This window comes from Colletotrichum acutatum, assembly GCF_030867785.1.
Source record: "Colletotrichum acutatum strain CBS 112980 chromosome Unknown BDZ83scaffold_67, whole genome shotgun sequence".
NCBI classification, from domain to species: domain Eukaryota; kingdom Fungi; phylum Ascomycota; class Sordariomycetes; order Glomerellales; family Glomerellaceae; genus Colletotrichum; species Colletotrichum acutatum.
The window spans coordinates 93018-118254 of record NW_026849061.1 but is presented as its reverse complement, the minus strand read 5'-3'; the positions used below and the strand labels follow the sequence as shown (position 1 = coordinate 118254).

The 25237-nt window shown below is 53.1% G+C and overlaps 11 protein-coding genes across 11 annotated transcripts; 5 read left to right on the top strand and 6 right to left on the bottom strand.

Moving 5' to 3' along the window:
* Window positions 1-9: 9 nt before the first annotated feature.
* On the bottom strand, window positions 10-1284 carry BDZ83DRAFT_626683 (uncharacterized protein). The gene is made up of 4 exons (XM_060508578.1): window positions 834-1284; window positions 646-717; window positions 196-586; window positions 10-133 (listed from the first exon to the last, which is right to left on the bottom strand). Exons 1-4 carry the CDS (start codon window positions 891-893, stop codon window positions 78-80), a joined length of 579 nt encoding a protein of 192 aa, XP_060363337.1. The 5' UTR covers window positions 894-1284; the 3' UTR covers window positions 10-77.
* A 2671-nt stretch (window positions 1285-3955) lies between these two features.
* BDZ83DRAFT_793713 (PUA-like domain-containing protein) lies at window positions 3956-5387 on the top strand (the record flags this gene model as incomplete). Its single annotated transcript, XM_060515787.1, has 1 exon — window positions 3956-5387. One exon carries the CDS (start codon window positions 3956-3958, stop codon window positions 5183-5185), a length of 1230 nt encoding a protein of 409 aa, XP_060363336.1. The 3' UTR covers window positions 5186-5387.
* A 1005-nt stretch (window positions 5388-6392) lies between these two features.
* On the bottom strand, window positions 6393-8010 carry BDZ83DRAFT_742160 (uncharacterized protein). Its single transcript, XM_060513102.1, has 2 exons — window positions 7257-8010; window positions 6393-7187 (listed from the first exon to the last, which is right to left on the bottom strand). The coding sequence occupies exons 1-2, from the start codon at window positions 7873-7875 to the stop codon at window positions 6505-6507; spliced, it is 1302 nt and encodes a 433-aa protein (XP_060363335.1). The 5' UTR covers window positions 7876-8010; the 3' UTR covers window positions 6393-6504.
* Window positions 8011-8130: 120 nt separating this feature from the next.
* BDZ83DRAFT_626677 (NAD dependent epimerase/dehydratase) lies at window positions 8131-9545 on the top strand. Its single transcript, XM_060508577.1, has 2 exons — window positions 8131-8341; window positions 8386-9545. Exon 2 carries the CDS (start codon window positions 8500-8502, stop codon window positions 9424-9426), a length of 927 nt encoding a protein of 308 aa, XP_060363334.1. The 5' UTR covers window positions 8131-8341; window positions 8386-8499; the 3' UTR covers window positions 9427-9545.
* BDZ83DRAFT_720787 (glutathione-dependent formaldehyde-activating enzyme) lies at window positions 9516-10637 on the bottom strand (the record flags this gene model as incomplete). The annotated part of the gene is made up of 1 exon (XM_060512303.1): window positions 9516-10637. One exon carries the CDS (start codon window positions 10635-10637, stop codon window positions 9516-9518), a length of 1122 nt encoding a protein of 373 aa, XP_060363333.1.
* A 260-nt stretch (window positions 10638-10897) lies between these two features.
* On the bottom strand, window positions 10898-12709 carry BDZ83DRAFT_392683 (major facilitator superfamily transporter). The gene has a single exon (XM_060502799.1). The coding sequence runs from the start codon at window positions 12595-12597 to the stop codon at window positions 11014-11016; it is 1584 nt and encodes a 527-aa protein (XP_060363332.1). The 5' UTR covers window positions 12598-12709; the 3' UTR covers window positions 10898-11013.
* Window positions 12710-13489: 780 nt separating this feature from the next.
* BDZ83DRAFT_392723 (vesicle transport V-SNARE protein) lies at window positions 13490-14607 on the top strand. The gene is made up of 2 exons (XM_060502800.1): window positions 13490-13679; window positions 13742-14607. Exons 1-2 carry the CDS (start codon window positions 13677-13679, stop codon window positions 14483-14485), a joined length of 747 nt encoding a protein of 248 aa, XP_060363331.1. The 5' UTR covers window positions 13490-13676; the 3' UTR covers window positions 14486-14607.
* A 72-nt stretch (window positions 14608-14679) lies between these two features.
* Window positions 14680-15575, bottom strand: BDZ83DRAFT_581167 (thiamine pyrophosphokinase; the record flags this gene model as incomplete). Its single annotated transcript, XM_060505430.1, has 3 exons — window positions 14680-15243; window positions 15295-15380; window positions 15434-15575. The coding sequence occupies 3 exons, from the start codon at window positions 15573-15575 to the stop codon at window positions 14680-14682; spliced, it is 792 nt and encodes a 263-aa protein (XP_060363330.1).
* Window positions 15576-16261: 686 nt separating this feature from the next.
* BDZ83DRAFT_753632 (uncharacterized protein) lies at window positions 16262-17399 on the top strand (the record flags this gene model as incomplete). Its single annotated transcript, XM_060514373.1, has 3 exons — window positions 16262-16466; window positions 16541-16946; window positions 17009-17399. The coding sequence occupies 3 exons, from the start codon at window positions 16262-16264 to the stop codon at window positions 17397-17399; spliced, it is 1002 nt and encodes a 333-aa protein (XP_060363329.1).
* Window positions 17400-18468: 1069 nt separating this feature from the next.
* On the top strand, window positions 18469-19130 carry BDZ83DRAFT_753631 (uncharacterized protein; the record flags this gene model as incomplete). The annotated part of the gene is made up of 3 exons (XM_060514372.1): window positions 18469-18504; window positions 18603-19033; window positions 19100-19130. The coding sequence occupies 3 exons, from the start codon at window positions 18469-18471 to the stop codon at window positions 19128-19130; spliced, it is 498 nt and encodes a 165-aa protein (XP_060363328.1).
* Window positions 19131-20011: 881 nt separating this feature from the next.
* BDZ83DRAFT_581091 (Myb/SANT-like DNA-binding domain-containing protein) lies at window positions 20012-21422 on the bottom strand (the record flags this gene model as incomplete). The annotated part of the gene is made up of 2 exons (XM_060505423.1): window positions 20012-20941; window positions 21051-21422. 2 exons carry the CDS (start codon window positions 21420-21422, stop codon window positions 20012-20014), a joined length of 1302 nt encoding a protein of 433 aa, XP_060363327.1.
* Window positions 21423-25237: the final 3815 nt, after the last annotated feature.

Here is a 25237-nt window from a genome sequence, read left to right as displayed (position 1 = left end):
ATCGTACAAACTTCGTCATTGTCCAGATCTCTCAGTATATGTGTGAAATTATGTCTCGTCCGCTGTCGCAAGTCCCTTCAAGATCCGGCGCTGCCGCCACCATCGCCGTTAGCAAAGACGTTCCGCGATGTACCTGAAGAATCACCCCATTAGCACGCAAACGAAGAAATCTGACGGGCACCTGACGACACTCACCTGCTCTCCGAACAGTAGTCTCAATAATCCGCCCTTCCTCGTCAACATGATACGACTTCCCCTCATGATTTGGCAGAGCCTCAACCGCCTTCACAACAGGAGGCTTCAGCATCCTCTTAAACTTGCTCAAGGCGCTTGTTGTTTCGGCAGGCGTCTTGGCCTTTGGTATTTCCTTCACCACGCGTGTGGAGACGTAGTGGTAGTTATCGGAACGAGCAGGCTGGGGCTCGGTGCCGTGGAGGGGTTGTTGGGTGGATTCTTCCGCGTGGCGGATGAGTGGGTGGAGAGAGTTGGTGTCGGAGGCGATGAGAGTGTCTTGGCTGAGGACGGACGGGGTATAGTTCTTGTTGCCGGAAGGTTCTTGAGTGCTGGCCATGGTTGTGAAGAGTTGCTATAAGCGGATGTCGGTAGCTAGGATTTTGGGGTTGAAAGTAGGAGATTGTCGCAAACCTGGCAGAAGTATTTCAATATGCTGATTTTGCGCCCGAAATCTGTATTTGAATGTCCATATCGTGGTTGCGCCTAAGTACCTGTCAAGTCAGCCTACTTCACTCGAGGAAATCAGCCTATTCTGCCGCCAGCATCTGCTGACGCTAGCTTGAGTCGCTTCCGGGAACTGGTACGAAATTCTGGCGCACTTGTGCAGTAGGCAGATGCCGCGATCGAATGAAGGATTTTGAGCCAAGCTTGTTGTTCATTCGTGCTCCAGCAGCCAGGCGGTAATATTTTGCTTGCTGGTCGGGCGACTTCGAAGACAGGCTTCGGCTGAACTGGTGCGGTACAGCAGTTGATGTTAGGTCAGGTGCCAGGCGGGCAGGTGATGTTTTCGTATTAACTCTCGTACAATTTCTCCGCGATTTTCTTGAAGGTAGCCCTTATGAATGCCATCTACATCTCATGGTCGAGTTGAACAGGGATTTGGAGCCTTTTCCGCGATACTCAATACCCTTAGGACTACATGACTGCGGCGAGTGGGCAGATACTTCCTTGGGCTGCAGAGCACCTGCCTCATTCGTTCAGTCGAGAGATGCAGCTTGCCCGAGACGCAGCATATCATTCTCTGGCAACAAGAGGCACGCAACATAGGAACTGAAGAGCAAGACATAGTAGGATCGAGTAGAGCCGAAGCAACACTTGAGAAAGCCCCATCAACCTCTTGAATCAACCAACCAAAATTATAGAATTACTTTTTGAGAAAGTAATTAAGGCACGATCCCAGTAAAGTACAACTGTTAAAGCACATCGCCGGCTCTGCTGGAGGGGTACGTCGCATTGCGCTGTCCCAGAACGATAGTCCGCTGTGTTTCGATTGGCTGAACATCTGCAGAATCCTTGCTAAGACTCAGCAGTCAGTCCGCAAACAGTCAAGTAAAACTTGAAAAGTAAACTTAAGAATTACAATTATGACGTTTAGAAAAAACTTTAATGTAATTCTCCATTGCAGAAAGGTTTAACCCCTGTTATTCTTTTCAAGATACACCATGTACTCTTTGTTAGGACACAGCGACGGAGTTCCGGCGTGTCCGTCCGTGGGGTATAAAGGCGCCATCATCCGCACAGGTCGTCCTAAGCCAATGTACCATCCATCGCAACACTCAGTCACATAGCAGCCAATATATACTGATCATCACTAAAGAAAGACTTGACTCAGCATTGACTTGGTCGTCCCATGATACGCACGACTAATTCCCTCGAGTTGAGAAACACCCGCTAATCTGTCACCCAAATATCATCTTCCAGCAGAATACCTGAGAATCATTGACCAGGCATTCGCCCCTGTCGATCACAGAAAGAGCAGAGGACCGTCACATCAACGCATCTCACACTTACGCTGTCCTAAACATAATCTCATCAGCGTATGCCATAAAGACAGATCGTAAACATACCTCCTAAAATACTTGGAAGGCAAACGCCGACCACATAAACAGCTAGATTGTACTGTTAATGCATCAGACTAGAGCCAAGTGCTTTTCGAACATAGCATTTACTTAGGCATCTGAGCAACAGAATAATCTAGTCCCAATATAGATAACACTTCTACACATTGCTGTCAGACCAAATCATCTAAATTACATAGAGGTCCTCCATATCCAAGACCAGATTGAAGATCACCTTTAGGGGGCTTAAAAATCAGCTCTTGCATCGTCAGGCTTATATATGAACCCAATCTTGAGGTAGAGCATTGAAGTACATCGCTGTCTCAGTTCAAGAGCTCTCGTACGTGTGTACGTCAGCTGCCCAATATATCTGGAAAGCTGGCCGCTCTCCATCATCACCTACAAGCCGCTACACGCATCTAAGCAGACAAATCAGTAAACACCAGCACTCGGGTCTCTTCACGCCGCCGGGGAAACCAGACGTGCCACAACCTCCACTGGAACCTGCCTGAGTTCACTTTCTCGGAATAACTCTCCGAGCGCCTTGCCATCGACTTGAGTCCGCAGGAACGACCGCCCCGTTTCTGCCTGAATCGTCGGGGTTTCGTTTCGAAACTTCCGGTCGGACTCGGCCCAAACGGCCCCACTTTGCGGCACCGGGGCCGAACATTCACACCTCCCAGGCCCGGCCTGTGTCAACCACCACCTCTGGGTGCACCGGTCGAGACCTCTCGCCCTCTTACAACTTGGTAGATGCCTCGATACCTGGCCTCAAAGTCGGCCCTTTCTCATTAATCTCCACCCTATACCAACTTCTCTTCTTCTTCCCTTTCTTCAACTTCTTTTTTTTCTTCCCTCTTCCAACCACACTACAAGCTCCATCCAACTACGACAGCTTTCTTTTTTCACCAACGACAGCTTTCTTCCTTCAACAAGGAAAGCATTCAGCCCCAACCACCAAAGGCAGTCACCCTTCCGTAAGTTGGTCTTCCTCTTTTCTGTTTTCTTCTATTCTTTCATGATGTTCCCCTTCGTCACCTCTCCCTTTATGATCTTTGCCTTGGTCATGTTCATGGTTTTCCTTATTCCTCATCTTCAAGATCCTTACCTTGTTATTTTATCGTTTTCCTCATTCTTGATTATCACTGCCACATAGCCTTTGTTACCTTCTCTTACGTCCTCCTCATGATCTTGACTGTTATTACCTTTTGTAACCTCCCCTTTATCGGATTCCCCTTGATCGAATTCGTTATAGTCATCTTCATCGACTTTAGTATGATTCCCTTCGTTACCTCTCCTTTCATTATCTTTGCCTTAGTCGTTTCTATCGTTTTCCTTATTCTTTGTTACCTCCCCTTCTATAATCTTTGCTTTTATTGTTTTTATCGTTTTACTTATCCTTCGTCACCTCCTCTTTATAATCTTTGCCTTTATTATTTTTATTGTTTTCCTTATCCTTCGTCACCTCTATTTCTATAATCTTTACCTATATTATTTTCAGTGGTTTCTTTATTCCCCTTGTTATATCTTATTACCCCCCCTTCTATAATCTTTACCTTTGTTACTTTTAGTGGTTTCCTCATTCCCCTTGTTATACTTGTTACCATCCCTTCTATGATCTTTACCTTTGTCACTTTTAGTGGTTTCCTTATTTCCCTTATTATCTCTTATTACCCTCCCTTCTATGATCTTTGCCTTTGTCGCTTTCAGTGGTTTCCTTATTTCCCTTGTTATCTCTTGTCACCTCCCCTTTCATGATCTTTGCCTTTATTGTTTCTATCGTTTTCCTCATTCTTCATCATCACTGCAACTCATCATGCGTTCGCTCTCGCTCGCTCGTATTCGTGCATGATACTTACTATGGGAAACAGGGAATAGGAAACATGAGCCTTTCTTTAGGTGCTGGTGGCAATGGTGGCCTCGGAGGTGGAGGTGGGGGGGTGGGCTCAGGCCTGCCTCCTACACCTCCCGGCTACGGAGACGTAGCCGCCTTTATCAGGACCTTCGAGGGGAAGGTCGGTAGCCTTCTCTCACTGGCCGCAAGGTCAGTGAGCACCATTGCTACTGGTGAGGTGGTTGATGCTCGGAGGGACGTGGCCGTATTTATACGATGGCTTGGGGAGGTTCGGTCGCGCTTCCCCTCTCAGGTGCCGCGGGAGATCTTGACGGCCAGATACGCCATGAAAAGAAAGCTGGAGATAATTATGAAGACGCCGCCCGAGGGTCTCCAGGAGAAGCGACATCGCTTCTTTTTAGGGCCAGAGAAAAACAGGGCTCGTGGTCTTGTCGAATGGCTCGACGCCCTTTCCGACCGGCCCCTGCAGCCACCTCGACCGGCAATGCCCGCCCTCGCGCCTACCCCAGCTCGGACTCCGTCGACCGCCGCCAGATCAACCAGGCCTAACTCTTCGACAAACAGGTCGGCAGATGGTGTCAAGCCTGTTCCCCGCGACCATCCCATCTGGGGTGTCTTGGGCATCATGCATGGACTCGGCCTGCGACCAGGAAGCAAAGTACAAGCATTCAATCCTGCCTACGATGAATACAAACGCTCAGCCAAAGTTCTCGGACACAACGGCTTGACAATTGGACAGTGGTTCCCGAATCAGCTGTCCGCGATGTGGTACGGCGGACACGGCGAGTCGAACGCGGGAATCTCGTACATGAGAGGGCCAAATGGCGAACCAGGGCCTGCCCTTTCCATAATTATGGCAGACAAGTATGGCGATATCGACGTCGACCGAGGCGATGATATCGTGTACTGCGGAGCCAACTCACTCGACAACACATCGAGAAACACTCCCGCCGATGGCGGACCGCCCGTTCGGGGTAACGCAGCCCTCTTGGTTTCCAAGGAACGCCAGTCTCCTGTCCGTGTCTTTCGCAAGGCGAAGAAGGGCAACAACGGCTCCGCTTACGCGCCCAAAGTCGGACTGCGCTACGACGGCCTCTATGTTGTTGTCGGTTACAGCAAGGCCACAAACGACAAAGGCGGCGTCTACCACAAGTTCACCCTGAGACGCGGAGATGGCCAGCCTTCTCTTGAGACTCTCAGAAATATTCCCAGCAGAAAGGAGCGGAGGGACTACGCAAAGATTGACGAGGGGTACTAGTCCCCACGGCTCTTTCGACCGCATGGCTTCATTTTTACGAGTGTAACGATAACGGCCTGGAGACGGTTATGAGATACCATCAGCGAGGAACGATCACATTGGGAGGTTTACGTTTTTACTTTTCAGAGGCTATACAGCATACGGCATCCGACCTCAGTCGACACATACTCAGTGCGAAAGCCCGAACATCAGCAAATTTTCGAACGGCGGTCTTCTCCCTTTCTTCTTTGGCACTTCATCATCCATGGATAGCACGAGAATGCTCGCTCTCTGGTGATCACACACAGGCGTCAGGTCCGAAAAGTTTCAGATGCGGTTTTGCTTCTTTCTTTTCTTTCAATAACGCGACCTATTCCACAACTTCACTATACTTCCGAGGGTGTCACAGAATTCTAGTCTTGGGTCTTCAGACACGGTTCCGATCTTTTCCTTGGGTCTCACGATCTACTGGTCAAGAGAACCTCACTCGAAGTGAAAAATTGATGAACATGGGCTTTTCTTTTTCTTTCTCAACTTCAACATGGGGACCGACTCCTCATTTTCACTATACTTCAGACGTCTTTGGACTCGGGATTCCGGTCTTTGATTTTCAGGCAAGGTTCCGATCTTTTTCTTGGGTCTCACGATCTACTGATTAAGAGAACCTCACTCGAAGTGGAAGATTGATGGATTTGGACTTCTCTTTTCCTTTTTCAATTTCAACAACACGGCCGACTTCTCAATTTCACTACACTTCAGATGTCTTCGAACTCAGGATTTTGGTCTTTGGTTTTTAGGCATGGTTCCGATCTTTTCCTAAGGCGACAAAGCCTAGTGGTCAAGAGAACCTCATGATGGGTGGATTATTGATGAAAACGGGCTTTTCTTTTCTTTTTCTTCTTCTTTTCAAGGCCAAGGGGGGACCACATTGATTTTATCAGCATGATCAGGCATGATCATCAGGCATGATCATCAGGCAATCGTTTCCATTGAAGGATCATCGCCAATCATCATTTCACTTTCTGGGCTTGGGATAGGCTATCGTGGATGGTATCGGCAAGGTCAACAGGGTTACTTTTCCATTGAAGGATCGTTTCTAACTGCATTATGGGCGTTTATAAGGATTTTCAAGGATTCAGAGCCTGCAGATGGTGAAGGTAATATCGGAGGAGAGCTAGGGGGCTTCACCACAGACAGTCGTATCAGACACATCAAATTTGCGATCAATCAGGCTTGACTTCTATATTGTGATGTTATGACCAGTGCACCTTGTGATATCTGCAGAATCTGTGGAATTGATGAGGGCCTTGTTTGCTATCTATTGATGCCTCGGAACGCCGTCACAAAGAGCCGCCTCTGTTGTAAAACCACAGCCTAGCATCCTCAATGCCCAATGCGCCGACCAGGAGTATCCTTCCAAACGTGTCGATATCATCAGCAGCAGCATTTCTCAGCGCCTCCTCGAAGCCCTGCTTCGTGATTACAAAGTGCTGCTTCTCCTTCCAAGCAACAGCAAAGTCAACTACGGTAGGCGCCTTCCAAAAATGAGCAGACATGGTCCACGACTGGCAAAACACGTATCTCTCTTCACAGCCATTCGTCAGCGTGCCGACCAGGGCACTATAGGCAACAAGAAAGAAACAAGTGAAGAATATGGTCCGGCGAGCGGACTCTTGAAAGATCCATTCCTGCCAAAAGTCCTTGGTCGGGCACGCGATGTAGTCTTGGGCTGGTCCTGTTGCAGGCTGTTCTGGTTCCCATTTTACAAACGGTAGTAGGGCAAGGATGGTGTGTTCTAGAGAGGATAAGGTGTGTTCAGCGGAGGCCCGCATGGAGATATCGCCGTCGAAGAGGCGTATTATTTGGTAGAGGAGGATGGCGTGAAGGCGGGCTAGGATGTCGAGACGGTTCTTGGGTATCGGTGAGGCGAGTAGCTCGTGTGCTCTGGCTTGGATGGTACGCAGTACGAAGGATGAATTGGTTTTGTTCTTGGCTATGTAAAGAGCACAGCATGCTTGAGCATCTGGTGAACATACTGTCAGATTCTTTCCATGGACAGTGAACCTGGATTGGGGTGACATGAGATACTTACCTTGCATGTCTCGGGGCATGTGAGCTCGATACAGGTAAGGATGACTCCATGGAGCTTGGTTTTCCATCACCACCGTCGTCGGGACCTTTTTAATCTCATCAAGGGCATACTGGAGACGGTTGGCTATCACACTCTCAAGTGAGCCAGGGGCAGAGTCGTAAGACAGGACAAGCATATCGTCTGGCTTGGGCGTGAGGGAAGGAGCGATCAAGGGCCCTTCAAGGAAGGCGTCAGTAGTTATGAGTTCGTCAAAGGCTAGATCGAAATTGACATCTCCCAGGTCCCCCATGTCTAAAGGTAAAAGATTTGGATTCTGGGACCAAGGAATGAGGGAAGTGCTGGAGCCAGCGTTGTCGTCGAGGAGGGGAGCGGGACTTGGAGCTATGCTGCTTGGACGCTGTTGCCGCCGAGGCTTTGGGGTTCGCGCAACAAGATCGCGACCGCTCGCCTTCGATCTGATCGGTATTGGCGGAGCGGAGTAGTCACAGGCGATATTCCGCCTGGAGCACCGCAAGCATGCGGGTTGGCCGTGGTCGCATCTGCGCTTGGCTTTGATGCAAGCTGTACACGTTTTCCGCCGTGGCGGCGGGTTAGCCCGCTCAAAGAATGAGTTTGACATGTTGGCCTATGCCCGCGTCGATTGTTTCAGTTGATGAGTGAAAGAATACCTGAAAATCTGACTGTCAAATTGAAGATAGGTGATGCCTTCGCACTCCTCGAGGAAGCTTTCCAACTGAATTGAATGGGTGTCAAAGCACTGAAAGTGAGCGTTAAAGGGGTCTCATTGAGACGCTGTCAGCGCTGATCAGTTTGAGCTTACTTAATGTGGCGGGATTCCGCCAACATTTCCCACCTCATCCTTCATCCTTCATCTCCTTTGTCTACGTCCTTATTTGCAAGAAACACCAAATTACCCATCGTTCCGACCAATCAGCCATGTATATGTGCGATCAATATCATCAAGCGAAGCTGGCGGCGTCCCGTCTGCGGTCCCGCGTCGCTGAAGGATTCCCGCGATGAGACCTTCAACGAATTGAAGGCATCAAACATGAGTTCTCATCATTCGGGATGATAACTACCTTTTTGTGAGTATATAAGGCTCCGAAAGAACTGTTCTGACCTGCTACAGATCAAATAGTCTCATCACAAAACCATCTTTCAATCGAATCTCACCGCGCATTTCCTCCCAAATTTCACCTCGACTTATCATTTCACCCAGCTTCGACATCACACACATCCAGCAATGTCTCAACACACAATCTTCGTCAGCGGCGCAACAGGCACAGTGGGCGGCTCAGTCGCACGAAACCTCCTCGCCGCCGGCATCGCCGTCCACGCCCTCGCCCGCAACCCAGACTCATCTGCCGCCAAAGCCCTCTCCTCCCTCGGCGCCTCCCTCACCCCGGGAGGCTACGACGACGAAGGAGTTCTCGAGGAGGCGATGAAAGGCATCACGGGGGCCTTTCTGAACCTGATGCCCGATTTCGTCGACCACACCTGGGAACTTAAGACGGCAAAGCGCATCATGACCATTGCCAAAGCAGCAGGCGCCACCCACTTCATCTACAGTAGCAGCTTCTGTGTAGACGCTCCCCAGAAGCTCAAGTACTGGGACCCGGAAAGTTTCACCGCCATGGTCCTTCTCTCAAAGCAGGCCGTCGAGAACGAGGTCCGAAAGGCGGGCTTCGAGCACTGGACCATTCTGCGGCCCGGTAACTTTACGGCGAATTACATCCTCCCAATTGTTGCCGTGTACCCGGATCTTGCCAAGAAAGGGCGCTTCGTTACAGCTCTGACGCCTGAGACGAAGCTGCCGACGGTGGACCCGAATGATATTGGACAGTTTGCGTTGGCGGCGTACCAGGATCCTATCAAGTTCAACACTCAAGAGATTGCGCTTGCGTCGGAGCTGCTTACCGCCGACAATATCATGGGGAAACTTGCGAAGTTTACGGGGAAGGACATCAAGGCTGTGTATCTCTCTGATGAGGAGGTTGAGGCGCAGAAGCGAGGGAATCCGTTTTTGGCTGGACAGTTGGCTATGCGTGATATGGATCAGTTTGCTGATATCGAGGGGGCAAAAAGCTGGGGAGTCCCTTTGGGGACCTTTGACGGGTATCTGGAGCGGGAGAAGGAAAAGGTCAACGAGACGTATGGACATCTTGCATAGAACTTTGTAGGTTGACTCTTCCACGGGCTTCAAATGAGAGGAACGAGGACAGGGTACCAGAACCACGAGTCGATAGGATATATCAAACATCACCCAATATTAAACCCCCAAGCCTCGCCATGCCTCTCCCTCCCCCATCTCGCCATCCCCTCCCCTAACTCCTCTGTTACCCCAGCATCATACCTCATACCGCTCTCCGCCCACGCAACCCTTCCCGTCCTCCACGTAACCCACTCCTCCGCCAGACACCCCTCAGGCGCCCTCAGAATCCCAGCAGCGAGGTTCACCAACCTTTCCCCGTTCTTCTGCCTCCTCCCATTCACCCCAAAATACGCCATCACACTCGCACCACACGTCCCGCAAAACGACCGCCACACGTTCTCAGACGACTTGAATGTCTTGGCCGTCCCTCCCAGCTGGAGATCCTCGGGCACGGAAGGCGCGATGCAGGTCTCGGGGATGCAGACCCAGGCGATGGCGTGAACACCCGTTTGGAGCCGGCAGTCGTCACAGGCGTCTACGCAAGCTGGCCACTTTCTGGAGTCGACGGGCGAGAGCCAGGCTTCGTAGGCTTTGTCCTCGAGCATGAAAGCCTTGGGGCGGGAGATTGTAAAGGACACGCCGCCGCAGTGGCACTGCGCACGGAGGACCTCTTCTCCGTCTACCCCGACTTCTCGCCCGTGTGTTGTCGTTGCGGCTTCAGATTCATCTTTCTTGGGGTTCCAGATGTTCATCTCTTTGCCGTTCACCGCTGGAAGCCATTCATATAGCCCACCGCCCGGCGCCGAAGCCGTGTTGACGTGAGACCGTATATCCCAGACGGCGGGTACATCATTCTGGTTTGCGTCAAAGATGGACGTCGAGATAACCCACTCGTCGTCGTCGACGCCCACGTCTCCGATGTGGCAGCTACACGTACTGCAAAAGTACCGCGTGCTCGAGGCCGTTGCGTGGCGATAGGCCGTGAGTGAGGATGACAGCGAGGACGGGGCGACGAAGGATGGGGATACGCCGGACGGGAGGGGCGCGTGGAAGATGCAGAGGGTTCCGTGGGTGTAGCGGCAGATGCTGCAGTGGCAGAGGTGGACTTTGAGGGGGAGAGAGGAGGTGGGGAGGGTGAGGGTGAAGTGGACGGCTTTGCAGTAGCAACGAGCCGTGAGGGTCTTTGTTGTCGGGGCAGACCCGGTGGGTTGGGGATGTTCTTCACTCATTCCAATGTGACTTGTTCAAAGCCACGTTTAGAGTGAGGGGATATTCGATGAATTGCGTTCAAGTATGATGAAGCAATGAGGGGCGAAGCTTGACTTGAGCTACCGGTCTCACTTCCTTTTTCAGCTGAGCGATAAGAACCAACTTGACATGACGTCGAAGGGCGTGGTGCAAGTCGAGTTAGCCTCAGATGCGGGGTTCAATTGCCACGAGAGAACCACGCCGACAACGCTTTCAACATACAGCCATGTGGCATTACGATGTCGATAACTTTCTTGTAATTATGTTGCATTACATGTAGTACTAAAGGTAGATCCAAACAGCTATCTAAAAGGGTATCACTTTACGCGACATTCATACTCATATGGTATCACAATCTCATGCTGCGATCTTCTCGCCCTCCTTCTTGAGCGCCTTGTCCTTTGCGTCCTGACGCCACTTCACACCCCAGTACATTATGGCCAGCAATGCCGGGCTGAATACAATATAGAGAAGAGCCAGAAGAGTAAAGGCCCAGCCCACGCCCATCCCGTTAATCATGGGAATAATCGCTGCAGTTGCCGCAGCGCCGAGCAGACATCTCGTAAAGTTGTTCGCCGCCGTCGCAGTTCCGGCTTTACCTGGATGAATATCGATGATGAGCGTGTTGGTGGTATTGTTGAATCCGATCATACCGACTCCGAAAAGAAAGAGAAGCACGCATGGCACAGCCACGGGCGCTCGGAGGTGTAGAGCCCAGCCCCAGATGAGCAGCAGAATTGAGCTGAGATACAGCAGCGGCAGTCCGACTTCGAGGCGGGCTTTTTCGATGGGAAAGCCGGTCATGTCTTGTTGACGAGTCTTGTCGTAGGGAATCCCCAGGCGCTTGCAGTGCCTGCGGTAGTTCCAGTTGATCAGGGGCCCTACAAGGAAGGCAGCCACGACTGAGCCGCCAGCCATGGGCAGGTACATCAGGCCGACCTTGAGACTGTCGAAGCCGTAAATCTCTTGGAACTGAGTTGGCATGGAAGAAGCGATGGCGTAAAACCCAGCAAAGACGATGGCGCTGAAGCCGAGAAGAAGCCCAAGCTCTCTCTCGAAGAGTAGACGAAGTGACTCGAAGGGGTTGATCTTGAACTTGAGGCTTGGTTTGACAGTGTTTGATGCTCCTGTTGTTTGTCTCGTCACCGGCGCTCCATCTCCCTTCTTGGCTCTATAATAGTCCTTGATAAGCTGGAAGCCGGTTCGGTAGAGCTTTGGAGGCCGGACGGAACCGTCGTCCACGATTCTCCGGCAAGTCTCTGGGAAGAAGAGAAGTAGAATGACGAAGAAGACGCCGGCCAGAATGGCAAGAAACCAAAAGATGGACCTCCATCCTAGATACTGTGCTAGAACGCCACCGAGGACTGGTCCCAGTGCGGGCGCTAGGACAATAGGAACAACAGTAAGGCCAACGTACTGCCCCCTCTCAGCCGATGTGATGCTGTCTGCCACGACGGCCGAGGCCAGAGCGACGGTACTGCTAGAGCCTGCAGACTGTATGCAGCGAATTATGAGCAAAGAAGCAAAGTTCTGCGAGAGTGCAAGGCCAATGTTGGCCGCGATGTAGACAACAAAGCAGATGACATATGCAGGGCGTCTGCCGCTCTGATCAGCCAGAGAACCAATGAACATGGGCACGATTCCCTGAAAGATCATGTAAGTCGTCAGGGTAAGGTTCATGTCCGAGTCGGAGACGTTGAACTCGTTGGCAAGAACAGTCAGAGCGGGAAGGTAGATTTGCGCGGTGAAAGGCGAGAAGAAGGCAGCCAGAGCGGCTCCCAGCACGATGAAGCGTTTTTCCCATATCGTATAAACCGTATATGGTGGAGGTTGTTGTTCCTCTGGCGGTGCAGCTGCTTCCTCGTCTACTATTGTTGATTTGGTAGAGTCGACTGGTGGCGCTGACATGTCTGAAGACGTGGGACTCGTTGGTCGAGACATGGTTGGCGACGATGTTCAGTCTCAGTCTTATCCAACCTTGCTACAGAATCTGATGGTGAGAAGTGCAGTAAGAGAAATGCCAGTCATTGGGGCAAATGTATTGATATAGACATGTTATTGCCGAGATCAGGACTTATGATAAAAAAGTCCGTCTGCGGCTAAGTACGTGACTAGGCAGTCATTGGGGCACAATCGGGCATTTTGGGGGCTTTGGGGCCATTTGGGGGCATTTGGGGCGCAGATGTAATCGATCACCGCTCGTTCGGTGGAACTAATACGACATCGTTGTCAGAATGCATACTCGGTGCCGAGTCGGCGTATCTCGAAGAGTGAGCGTCGGCTGGAGTTACGACAATATCAGGCTAGCGGAGAATAAGACTTCGGTATCTCTCTGTCTTAGTCAATATGTGCCCCGTAGGTCTTTCTCAGCCCAAGTAGAAAAAGACGTAAGATCCCGGCGATAATCACACCGCATGACTTTTCCGTCGCGGACCTCGACCGAAGCCCTCGAACGGGGTGCTGAGCGGGCCGCTCTCGGCAAAGGCATTCAATCCATCATGGTTATCTTGTTTAATCGATGGTAGCAGAAGGGAGATCAGTTCGGCCATAAGGACTCGTCCATGGTCAGTAAGGAGATAGATGACATGGTGAATGCGTTGGAATATCGAGGTGAAGTTGAAGGTTTAGAGTTACACTTGAACATACACGGAACGCCAAGAGGGAGAAGGACGGAGCCAGTGAGGAAGGGACCTCCGGGATGGGGCGGACCGTCTTCGGGATATCTCGACACTGTACGTACACACAGTACGTTCACCCTCATTACCGATTGGGAAGGCGGTGACGTATTTTCTTCCAGAAGCCACCTGGAGGCTTGGAGGTACCTTCGTACTTTTGGGAGGGAGCTCCAGCATGAAGTGTCCAGAGCTCCGTCGGGCTTCAGGTAGTCCCTTACCTTAGACCTCAAGACCCTGCATTCACTCAAGGGACGCGCTTTCAGTATCTACCCTCTTAGCTGCTCCCATCTCGATAGTTACCCTACACAACTTTAACCTCAGCGCTCCGTTGCATATCAGTCCAGCATGGTCAGTTGCTCAGACTCCGTTCTGACCTTAGACGCTGAATGCGCCGTACTAACAAGCTGCAGAACGTCCAATACAACTCGGCCCTGCGCCAGAGCAAGGCCATCCGCAACGACCTCGAGAAGCTCTCCTCCTCAGCTGCGCAACCAGCTGCCTTGACTCCTGCCGAAATTGGCAACGTGTCCGCATCTCTCGCCTCCTTTTCCAAGACCGTCGACGAATACAACCAACTAGCTCGTCAGGAGCTTGTACCAAAGAAACAAGAAGAAGCCTACGAACGTGTGAAACGATTCCGCGATGACCTCTCCGATTTCCGCTCTCAGGTCGACTCTCTCAAGAAGGCTCGCGAAGAAGCCGCCCACAACAACAATCGTGGCGAGCTGCTAGGCCGTCGAGCTTATGTTACTGCCACCCCGGAGAACCCCTACGCCAACGTCAATAAGTCATCCCAATTTCACAGTCGTGGAGCTTCGACGGGCCAGGCCGGCGGCGGCGGGTTGAGCATGGGCGGAAACGATGTCACAAGAGAACAACACGCTCTGCGAGAGCAAAACTTCTTCGCTAGTACCAACTCGGCCTTGGACGAATACATTGCTCGAGGGCAAGCTGTACTTGGCGATCTTGGAACGCAGCGCGAAATGCTCAAGAACACCCAGAAGAGACTCTACTCTGTCGGCAACACGCTGGGCATCTCTGGCGACACCATTCGCATGATCGAGCGCCGCGCCAAGGAGGACAAATGGATCTTCTGGGCCGGTGTCATCATCTTCTTCCTCTTCTGTTGGGCGTGCATACACTTTTTACGGTAAACGCACATCACGTTTGGAGTTGCGCCGCCAGAGACGAGGAAACGAAGTTTGGGCAACAATCAGGGCAAAGGCGTTTGGAGTTGGTGGGGCTGCAGTGTATGCGCCATGCAAAACTTTGGTCATCATGGAGCTCCCTGTACAACAAGCGACGGTCAACTTTTTCTTGACCTTTTTTTTTTTTTTTTTTTTTTGGTTTACTCAGTGCCCACAAGAGCAATGGTGAAAAGCACCGTTTCGGTCGTCTCAATTTCGACCACCTTTGTCTCGGGCAGCACGTGGTTGCTGGTGCTTATGTGGCCCCCAAACTTGGTCTCCCAGTTCTCCACATCCCATTCGAGGCCCTTGGTGGTGATGTAGCTGGTTCCGCCGATCGGGATGATGCCGACGTGCTTGCCAAAGACGTCCTCGCCGTCCTCGCGGACCCAGATGCTGTGTTGGCCCGGCTTGAGGAGGAAGGTCAGGCTCTGGCCAGAGACAAGGTACAGCTTGCCCTGGGCATAATCCGGGCCCGGCTGGAAGAGGTACAGATGATGAACCTGGCTGAGACCCTGGTCGACGCGGCCACCTAGCCCACCGAGGGCCACGATGTCGGTCTTGGGGCCGTGGTTTGATCGAATCCATGAGACGGCCTTGGCAAAGTCTGTTGAATACTGGTCGGGGTCATGTATGACTTGGGCTGGCTTTTCTAGCGTTGTGTAGTAGTCCTTGACGGAGGGGAGGAGTGAGTCCAAGTCCCCGATGATAACGTCGAGGTTGTTCTGTATGAGTCAGACAGGGCTGTCGAGATGGCGAAGAAGACAAATACCCACGTATGGTGGACGAGATTGAGCCTCGGCTGCTTTGTTCAGATCGTGTAGCCTGTTTGCTCCGCCATCTGCAGCAACTCGCGTGAGAGCTTCATGGGGAATCAGCAGAGACTTGGAATAAATGATGTCTGGAAGATCGTACCATTTGTCCATAGTGAGTCAAAAACTGGCGTCTGTCTCACAGGCTGGTTGAGTACGATGAGAGAAAAGTCGACAGTGCTTGGTTGTTCTGGTCTCTTGTCGCGGAGAAGACCTATCGGCCGCCACTCGAAACCTGGCGACATATTGAAGACTCTCCCTTGGTCTCTCTCTCTCTCTCTATCTCAGCACAAAACTACCTCAGTCAGAGGGTCAGATAGCCAGAAAGACAAGGATATCTCTAAGTACAAGTGGCCTCTTAGAAAAGTGCAGACTTTAACTGGTTGTCACTCAAGAGCACAGTTGAGAATTTGGGCGAGGATAACAATACTGTATCACCAACTTGCATCAGGTACTTTATCCAAGGTTAAGTTGTCCATGATGCGTTTCTTACGCAGGCAGTCATCAGTGTCACCGGCCCGAAATGGAATATCTCGCAGAAAGTGGTGCACAGCATCAGCAGCCAATGAAGCGTCGGATCTCTCAGATTTTAATTGGATTTTTTGGACCGTCCGATCGGCTGGACCTTGCAGGCTGCATCGGATGGGCGTGGCGGGCGTCGGTGGGCGTGACAGGCGTGTGAGCCAGCGCAATCAAGCGATAATGCGCCGCTAAAACTCCGGCAGAACCCGCCCATCGAAGCTTCAATTTTCTTTTTCACCCGGGATTACCAACCAGCAACGTTTGGAAAGCTCCCAAAGCTGCCCACCACCAAGCCCGCGCCCTCCGCCATCTCTGTAATTCCCCTTTGTCATTTGTCTTTTTGCAATTGCCCCCCCACGTCCCTTTTTCCTTTGGTTCAGCTTTCTCTACACAAAATACAATACACACAATGTATCGCAGCGGCATGCGTTCGGCGCCCCGCGCCCTGAGCGCCGCCCGACAGTCCGCAATTCGCGCAGCTCCCAGACGATTCGCCTCAACAGCACCCGCCGACAAACCCAGGACGTGGAAGGGTGCGGCAGTTAGATGGGGTCTTGCCGCCGGCGCTCTCTACTGGTACAACACAAGTCCAGTCTTTGCCGAGGAGCCCATCCGTATGTCTCTCTTCCGCGCCGATAGAGAAGCATTAAGGGAAATACGTCTCTTCTAACCCTTATGTTAACGCTAGCCAAAACGATCGCTGCCCCGTCCCAATTCTCCGAGTCCGATCTGACCACCGTCGATGCCATTGTCGAAGAGAAGCGCAAGCGAGCCATCGTAAAGGCCGAGGAGGCCAAGCCCGCCGCCGCTGCCGCCCCCGTACCGACAGAAGCGAGCGAGCAGACCAAGGCGGCGCTCGAGGGTGAAGGCGCCGAGGGAAGCCCGGCACCCGCCCCTGGCTCCCCCGAGGCATTGGAGGCTGAGGCGGATCAGCAGGGTGCCTTCAACCCCGAGACGGGCGAGATCAACTGGGACTGCCCCTGCCTGGGCGGCATGGCTGACGGCCCCTGCGGAGAGGAGTTTAAGGCTGCGTTCAGCTGCTTCGTCTACTCCAAGGAGGAGCCCAAGGGCATGGACTGCATTGAGAAGTTCCAGTACGTTTTGGAGATGATGTGGAACGAGCTGTAGTATGAGAAGTGCTAACTGGAATTCGCAGGGGAATGCAGACGTGCTTCAGGAAATACCCCGAGGTCTACGGCGACGAGCTGGCCGATGACGAAGGCGCCGATGAAGCCGAAGCTGCCGCCGCCGCGCCCGCCCTCGACGCCAACGCCGATGCCGCGATTGCGCCACCCACCAAGGCCGTTGAGGAGAAGAAGGAGGATAACAAGGAGATCAAGAAGGAGGTCAAGGAGACCAAGGCCGACTCCCCGGAGCAGGCCCCCAAGGCCGAGGTCGAGGCCGAGTCGAAGGCGGAGAAGACGAAGCCCGTGCCTGTCGAGAAGCAGGAGAAGCCCAAGGCGCCGGCGGTTCCCTCGCCCGAGCCTGTTGACCTTACCCAGCCCAACAACAAGGCCGTCGATGCTACTGCGGCGAACAACATCTAAGACAAGAGAGTTCTTGCTTTCTGTACCAATTTACACACAAATAGCTACCATCAGGACTGGAGAGTGAAAGGGGGAAGAGAAGGAGCAAACGCTTGACTGTGAAGCCATAGCTGCGGCTACGGCTACAGAGCGTGGCTAATGAAACCATGACGGGGGAAAAATTAGGCATATTTCATGTACCATAATCGTGTACACAGTGTACCAGTACGAAAGCAAAAGATAAAAAAGGACAATAGACATACACTTCTCTGAGGGACTCCCCAAGAATTTTGTTCATTGTTTGTTGTGATTCTTGATCAGTACTATGGTGGGAATAGCTTCAATTTGCCCAGCGACACAAAATATGACTCTCACAGTCCCCACGAGCATGAATAACATGGCCAGATGCATTACCTTAATGACAGCACACCGACGTCTGACTAAGGTACCTTACTACCTCAGGACCCATCCGAGGATGCCCCAGTGCACGACATTGTTCCTGGCCAACATTGTGACGGCAGGACCCGACTTTTTTCCCCCGGCAGGTGCAGAGGAACCAGACACCCCCACAGAGGAATCCTGTCAGGGTTATGATTGGCCGGCCGATCAGGTTGTCCCAAGCTCCCGAGCCGCATACGTCATACGTCATTGGTCTCCAGGTCACTACGCGCCAACCAAGATCAAGGAAAGCGCTCGCGGGGGTGCGCCATCCCATCCCGTCAAACCACCTGACGGAACCATTCCCTTCAAAATTCCCTCCCATCCTCAGGCTTCTTCCAACTTCCTCCTTTCCCCCATTTCACATGACTGCATCTTCTTAAAAGGAACTCCTACCCGTTCATCCATCCCGCGCGTCATCCTGTCGATCTGCCACACACCTTTTTACACCTCGCACATCTTGCATCTCTCCCTCCCTCTTTGATACCCCCAACCGCCTCCAACACCTATCTACCTACCTACATCAAAACTCAAAGCTTCTCTTCCAACCACAGCTCCCCATCATCACAAGTAAGTAAACAAAGTTGCGTCATACTCGACGCTGCGCATGCGATGCTAACAACATCATCATCAAGTGGCTTCCTATGCAGACATGGCCGCCAAGGGCCCCAAGCAGACTCCCGAGGAGGTACGTTTCTTCTTTCATTCCTTTGATCGCGTGATCTCATCCAATTCTCGCTTACCCAACACTCCGCGTTGACATGGCTAACACTGCTTTCCCTCTAGGCCGCTGCTCCCCCTCCCCCCGAAATCTCCGTCGACTCCACCGCCTCCACCTCCTCCCTCGTCGACGTCGACATGCCGAGCGTACACACCGTTCCCAATGACTTCCTTGAGCAGGAGATCCAGACAGAAACTCAAGCCGATCGCGTCGACCGCGAAGAGAAGGCCCGCGCCGAGGCCGACCTCGCCAAGAAGAAGGCTGCCTCCAAGGCCCGTAAGGCCGATTCGTGGCTCAAGCGCCAATTCTCCTCCCTCTCTGACGGCACCGCCAGCGCCCTCGTCGTCTCCAACCTCGTCGGCGTCGTCGGCCTCAGCGCCTTCCTCGGATACAAGGCCTGGGGTCTCTACGAGCGCGGCCGTCTGTCGTGGCAGAGCGTCGGTCTGGGCTTGGGCATCCTTGGTGTTGTTGGTCTCGGAGAGGGTATCTTTGGAAGGTAAGCATTCCTCTTTCGTTGCTGGTGACCACAAAAATCGATACTGACATCCTCATTTTCTTACAGCTACCTGTACAAGACTAAGGGCAAGAAATAAGGAGACGAGCGCGCGTCGGGGACGACGACGGCTTTGAATTTCTTTTCTTCTACTACCTAACCTAGCTTGGGAAACTACTCTTCTCTATTTGGCATGTTTGCACGGATGCTGGCTTGTTGGCGTGTAATGGCGTCTTTACGAACGAACGACGTCGGATAAACGGCTCTTGGCTGTAATGTATGTACTGGGCGTTCGGGGCGAATATGGAAATCCACACACAATCTCCTCCAAAACACACTTGCTCTCCAAAGACATATGCTTGAAAAAAATCTTCTTTTGGCTGACTGTAGATGGCTGTACGGCACCACACACCTCGAATACAACACAAGATTCAGTCTGACAACCAAGGGTACACCACACACCGAATGGCAATATCAACAATAAATATTGAATATACTAAGAACGGAGACCGACCGTCCGTCCGCCCGGTCTGCTATTCCGCCTCCGGCTTAACCTCCACATAAGGTAGTTTCTGGTATGGTATGGTGGTGATCATAGAAATCGTACAGGAGAAAAGAGAAAAAGACGAAGAAAAAAAAGGAAGACGAAGAGAAAAAAAAAAAAGAAAAAAAAGGTAGGTTTAGCCAAAGCTCAACATCAACCCCCTCCCAAAGTCGCTATGCCGTTTGGTTGCTAACTCCTCCAACCCCATTGTGAACCCTTCCCAGACCCGGACACCTTTGTAGTAAAACGCCCTTCGCAACCCAGTCTTCTGTTCAACCGTTTGAAGCCAACCTAGGCCTTGCCTTTAGCCGTTGCCCGCTTTGCCCACACGCACACACGCACACGATAAAGCCTTTCTTACATCGATCGATCGAAACGCCGCTCGTACTCGACCCCGAATCCTACACTCCTCGCTCCTCCGACGCCTGCTAGAGGCACTACGTGTTGCGGCTGTTGTTGTGCAACTCTCTCAGGCGCTTGACCCAGTGCTTGCGTAGCGCCGGCGACATCTTGCAAAAGATCATGGCCTTGTTGTCATCCGCGAGGGCCTTTTCGGCAATCTTAAGCTGCAAGTCCATGTCTTCGTCGGAGAAGTCGCGGAAGAAGATGTCAATCGCCTGCTCGGGCCACCGTGGTGGGCTCCGGCCGCGGAGAGCGTCGGCGATCTTGATCAGTCCGTCCTCCATCAGCTGCTTGCCGGCGGAGACCATGTTTGCCGTCGTCGCGTCGTTGCCGTGGCTGTGGCTGTTTGATGCGCCTGGCCCTGATGCCTGCGCGGGGTTTGTGTAGCCTGACACACGCCGGCGCTTCTCTGCCGGTTGCGCCGGTGGCCCCATGGGCGCCGTTGGGGCCTTGCCGCCGGTGTCGGATGTCGATGCTTGCTGGGGAAATCTCTTGCGTCCTGTGGCAGTCTCCTCGGGGGGCGTCAAAGCGCTCGTGCCTGCGATATGCGTCCTAGGCGGAATCGCGGTGGAGGTAGGCCGTTGCTGTTGCTGCTGTGGTTGCTGGTGTTGTTGTTGCTGCTGTATCTGTTGCTGCTGCTGGGGTTGCTGCTGTTGCTGTTGGGGTATCATGGGTTGTTGAACTTGTGCTACGGGAGACTGGCTCACGGAGCCGCGAGGCTGTACTTGGTGGTTAATGCCCGTCTGCGAAGGGGTTCCGTAAGGCGGCTCAACCTGAAGATCGAGGACTGCGGTGCCCGGCATATCCGGGTCTTCGGATCCTTGAATTACATCGGGACCCTTTCGCTTCGGCTTCATGATACGTTTAGGAGCACCTCCGGAACCGACGACGTCAGGGTACAAGATTTCCATAAACTGCTCATGATCGAACGGCCGACCACGCAACGCACGCGATAACGGCTCTTTCTGCGGAGAAAGGGTCAGCGACAAAAGTCCGACACGATGATGATATATGGGGAAAATGGGGGAAGGTGGGCAAGTGGACTTGCGCGCGCGCGCGTCTCGACCAACCTACCTCGATATGCGCCTTCCAGGCTTCCTCGGAAGCAGTGACGGTGCGGGTGGTCGGGTTGTAGAGAAACTCGGGGTCCTCGCGAAGGCCACGCCAAAGACGAAATTTCTTGCGCGCATTATCCGACTTGTTGACAAGATGGCTCTTTGTCGGGTATGCGCCGTGCTTTTCGCGAAGAGCAGTGGCAGCGCGGTCCCAGGCGTCGGCCTTGAAGGAGTGATTCTCGCGCAAGCCTAGCTGGACCGAGTCGCAAAGGGATCGGAAGAAGGTGGCCTCGTAGGCGGGCGTCCAGCTGAAGCGCGGTGCACGCTTGTCGCGGTCTCCGCCGGCGCTGCCGGGTGGGCCATCCGGGCCGCCGAACTCATCGTCTGACATTGAGTCCTTTTGTCAACGACGAGAGCAGACGGAACGGGGAGGTAAGAGGACGGAGAGCGGAGAGCGGAGGAGGAGGGATGGCAGTGGCCGAGCAGGACGAAGGAGGATAAGGGTATCCCCCAAGCGTCGAAGCGTCGAAGGGGGGGGGGCAGGCAGACAGTTGGGGACAGATGGGCGGTGGTGGTGGTGATGGTTAGTGGCGGCAATAAGGCTCGTTGTGCGGCGGTAATGTCTTGGACCCCTACTTTTCGTATACGGAAGTCGCGATCCAATATGGGCCGGGTTCGGAGATGGAACGGGCAGCCAGGGCCGTGATGTTTGGATCTGACGGTGGCGACGGGAGGGGAGCAGCAAAAAAAAAAATAGTACGGAGTAAAGGGCTCGCGCAAAGGTCCCCTTGGATGAATGGGTGAATGGGTTGCTTGGGGGGGGGGGTGTAGCGCAGCGGTACGGTGCGGTGCGGTGCGGGCGGGTTTGGTGGTAGGTAGGTTTGGTTGGGTGAGAGTTGTCGGGTGGGCGTGTGACCGAGAGACCCAGACGGAGGTTCGTCGAGTTTGCGTCGCACGGGAATGGGAAGCGAACGAACGTTGGGTTGGGCGTGGGGAAGAACCAAGTGTCTGGTCTCTGGCACAGCGGTCTGTCTCTCTGCCGTGTGGGCGTAGGCGGTGGGTTCTCGTTCCCCGTTCCAGTTTGTTACGTGCGTTGGGACGTGGGAGGAAGACTGGGAGTCTGGGAGTCTAAGAGAGAGCGAGTCGCGGAGCCTGTGGCGTGGTGGAGGGCGGGTATCCGTACGGGTTTGCGGCTGCGCTCACCTCTTTTGCGGTAAATGCACGAGGCTGGAGGCTGGCGGCTGGAGCTGAACCGTGAACGAACCCGGCGAGACACAGAAGCTGTCCGCAGACGTCGACTGGACGGTAAGGTAGGTACTTTGTACAGATACTCCGTACTGCAGTCCGGATAATTAGAGCAACAGTTCAACAGAGAGAACGGGGAGAAGAAATTCGAAGCGGGGCATTGATAGATAGTAAGTGACTTGGTTGATTGGGAGCGAGTCGGGCGCAAAGTCACGTTCTCCTCTCGCAGACGGCAGCCGGGAGCGGTACGGTGCCTTACCAATGGTCGTGACAGGAGCCACGAGAGTCCCCCGGTATTGGACCGGACCAGACTCATCCCTTTGGCACTAGTCCATTTCAAGATTAGCTTCTAGTGATTATGCCCAGAGGGGACAAAGGGACGGAGTAACGGAGTCGGGGTCCAGACAGTTCCAGACAGCCAGACAGGTGTCCACGGGTGGCACCTTCCCGTGGTTCCTCTCCAATGGAAGACGCGGTTCCCGACTGATTAGTCGAGACGGCACGTTGGTGATCATGATTTTCCGTTCCCGTGTCAGCCGGGCTTTGGCCTTTACCTCAGCTTCTGCACGGACCATATCAAATCACGTGGAGTCACGCGCTTTCCAATTTGAGGCCCCCGGTCAGCCTTTGATTAGTCATTATGCCCATTTTGGCGTAGCGTCGCTTTCCCCTTGTTCAGCCTTGTTACTAAGGCAGGATCCTCAAGGCAAGGCAAGCCACCCTTCACCACCACCGCCACGGCCATCATCCGGCTTGGCAGAAACACCAAGACTTCTTCGCAGGTGATCCTCCAAGCTTGTCTTATGGAGTCGCCGTGTCTGTTCTTTTTACGCAGTACGTTTGTTTCCCCCTCCAAGAGCTCTATTCAGACATACTTTGCGCCTGAATGTGGGCGGTCCTGCAAGCTCGTTTCTTCACTCCCTCCCACTTTATTTAGCCAACATATGCAAGATCAAGCTTTCTTATGCCTACGCTCCCCTGACCAGTGTACCGAAATGGATCGCAATCCCCGAGATGGTCTACCTTGAATTTAGATTTCCGACTCGTTGGTTCAAGGTTGTTGGACTCCTCAACCCAGACGCTGACCTCATCGCGAGCGTGCCGTCATCACATCGCATACCAACACATCTCAATCTTGATCATTATCTCTGCCTCACATGTTCCTGCCTTCTTCAGACACCGACCTTAAGATCCTCGGGCTGAGAAGGGCGCAACCATGACTACTGTGGTACTCCCGAACACGAAAGGTGGTGCAAGCGAATGTGGTGGCCCCGGGCAATAGCTAACAGCCCGTGTGTGCTGCGAGTTGCTGACTCTGGCTGACTCTGACACCTCTATATACCGGTGATTACACTACTCAAAGTTACTCACCTCGCCAAGTCGCCAAGGACGGTGTCCGAGTCGCCCGTCTTGCAGACTTTTCGACGTTGATGGCAGCATTCAATGCAGAGATTGCTAATTGAGCCGCACGCATTCAGACCGGGCAATTTACTCTCGCAACCACCGCACTGCACGCCCATAGTCATTAACTATCGTCAAACCATCTTTACGCCGAGCCTAAACCCGAGCAAAAAGGAACCTTTTCTAGTTCAAGGTATCGACGGGGACTACATTGTACAACGGTTTTTAGGTTGGCTTTTAGAGTTGCTTCCTCCGACATGACAACTTTCTTCCATGTCTCCCGTTACCCTGCGCCGGTTCAGATGATGGGCATTAGAGCAGTCCACTCTCGACTCACGGCAGCAGACCGATTATAGTTGATCTCATCTTTGTACCGGCCGCAGGGCAGGGTCCCGTTTTCTCGCAAGTTGACGGCCTAGCTTCAAGCTCAAGTTCAAGTTTTCCTGTCTCGCCCTATGGTCATCATGCCATTTCAACACAATGTGCACATTCAGCGCGTAGCGGATGCCTTTATAGGACGGATGCACATGATATGCTGCCGGGATGGGATTTAGCCATCCCTCTAGGGCTCTTTCTCTCTCTCTCTCCCTCGCCTCTTCACACTTCGGTCTCGGGGTCAATCTGGTAAGGTACCTGAGGATACGATGCTGTGATCTGCCTGGCTGCAACGTCGAATATTCGAGGCGAGGTGCGTCAGCCGTCGTCGCAAAACATGAAGTGGAAACGGATCTACGGGTGCTTGATGCTCAGCGCAAGCACGGCGGTCACATTCGTTCCTCTACGGGACAAACAGTATTGCAAATCGTGCAACGAGGCCTCATGTTCTGCGACACCGACACTAAGGTCGACTTACTCTCTCATAAGGCCTCCAGCTCAAGCCATGTCCTTGTTGCCTTTGGGATGGTGTGGTGGTGGTGGTGGAGGAGGATGGATACCTAGATGGATGGACGTCGAAGTTGAACGCTCTCACCGACCAGCCGCCACACTAACAATAACATGCCAAATGATACGCTGGGAGTACTTACACCTGCTGCTGTATGTACGAAGTAGCGTACCCGTACCTTGCAGTCTGCGTTAAGCGCTACGCTACTTGACGCTACCTCGCTACGCCCGGGGCACATGGGCCGCTTGGAACATTTGGCCGCTCGGAGTTTTACTGCTGGGATCCCGCCGCACAAATCTGTCTCAGAATCTTCAGTGGACCGTTTCAGGCCCTGTCAGCCTGTCCACTCACTCGACAGAAAGACCGGACTCAACGTCCATCCGCGAGGACCCCCAGGAGAACGAGGGAGCCTTCACGAGAAGTTGAGACTCGAGAGAGAGAGGCGGGGGCACTGGGGCTTCTCCGAGTCCACCCATCATCATCGCATACCTAGTCGTCTTCTCTCGAGTCTCCTGCATTCTCCTTGCCTAGCTGGCAAGCATGGCTACAGCTTGCCGGCCAGCATCAACAGCCGCCAACAGGAACTTGGTCTGGCCTGGACAACTCTGGCCACCATCGACCGATTGGGCCTCGTTGCCTCCGTTGTCTCTCTTCGCTGACTCCTACCCGGACCACGC

What these genes read in the sequence shown, in the direction of transcription:
- BDZ83DRAFT_392683 (XM_060502799.1), bottom strand. Translation starts at nt 12,597, where the DNA reads ATGTCTCGACCAACGAGTCCCACGTCTTCAGACATGTCAGCGCCACCA.
- BDZ83DRAFT_626677 (XM_060508577.1), top strand. Translation starts at nt 8,500, where the DNA reads ATGTCTCAACACACAATCTTCGTCAGCGGCGCAACAGGCACAGTGGGC.
- BDZ83DRAFT_626683 (XM_060508578.1), bottom strand. Translation starts at nt 893, where the DNA reads ATGAACAACAAGCTTGGCTCAAAATCCTTCATTCGATCGCGGCATCTG. An exon ending in TATTGAAATACTTCTGCCAG is followed by an intron (nt 587 to 645) that starts GTTTGCGACAAT and finishes ATCCGCTTATAG; the next exon opens with CAACTCTTCACAACCATGGC. An exon ending in GACTACTGTTCGGAGAGCAG is followed by an intron (nt 134 to 195) that starts GTGAGTGTCGTC and finishes GTGATTCTTCAG; the next exon opens with GTACATCGCGGAACGTCTTT.
- BDZ83DRAFT_742160 (XM_060513102.1), bottom strand. Translation starts at nt 7,875, where the DNA reads ATGTCAAACTCATTCTTTGAGCGGGCTAACCCGCCGCCACGGCGGAAA. An exon ending in CATGCCCCGAGACATGCAAG is followed by an intron (nt 7,188 to 7,256) that starts GTAAGTATCTCA and finishes TATGTTCACCAG; the next exon opens with ATGCTCAAGCATGCTGTGCT.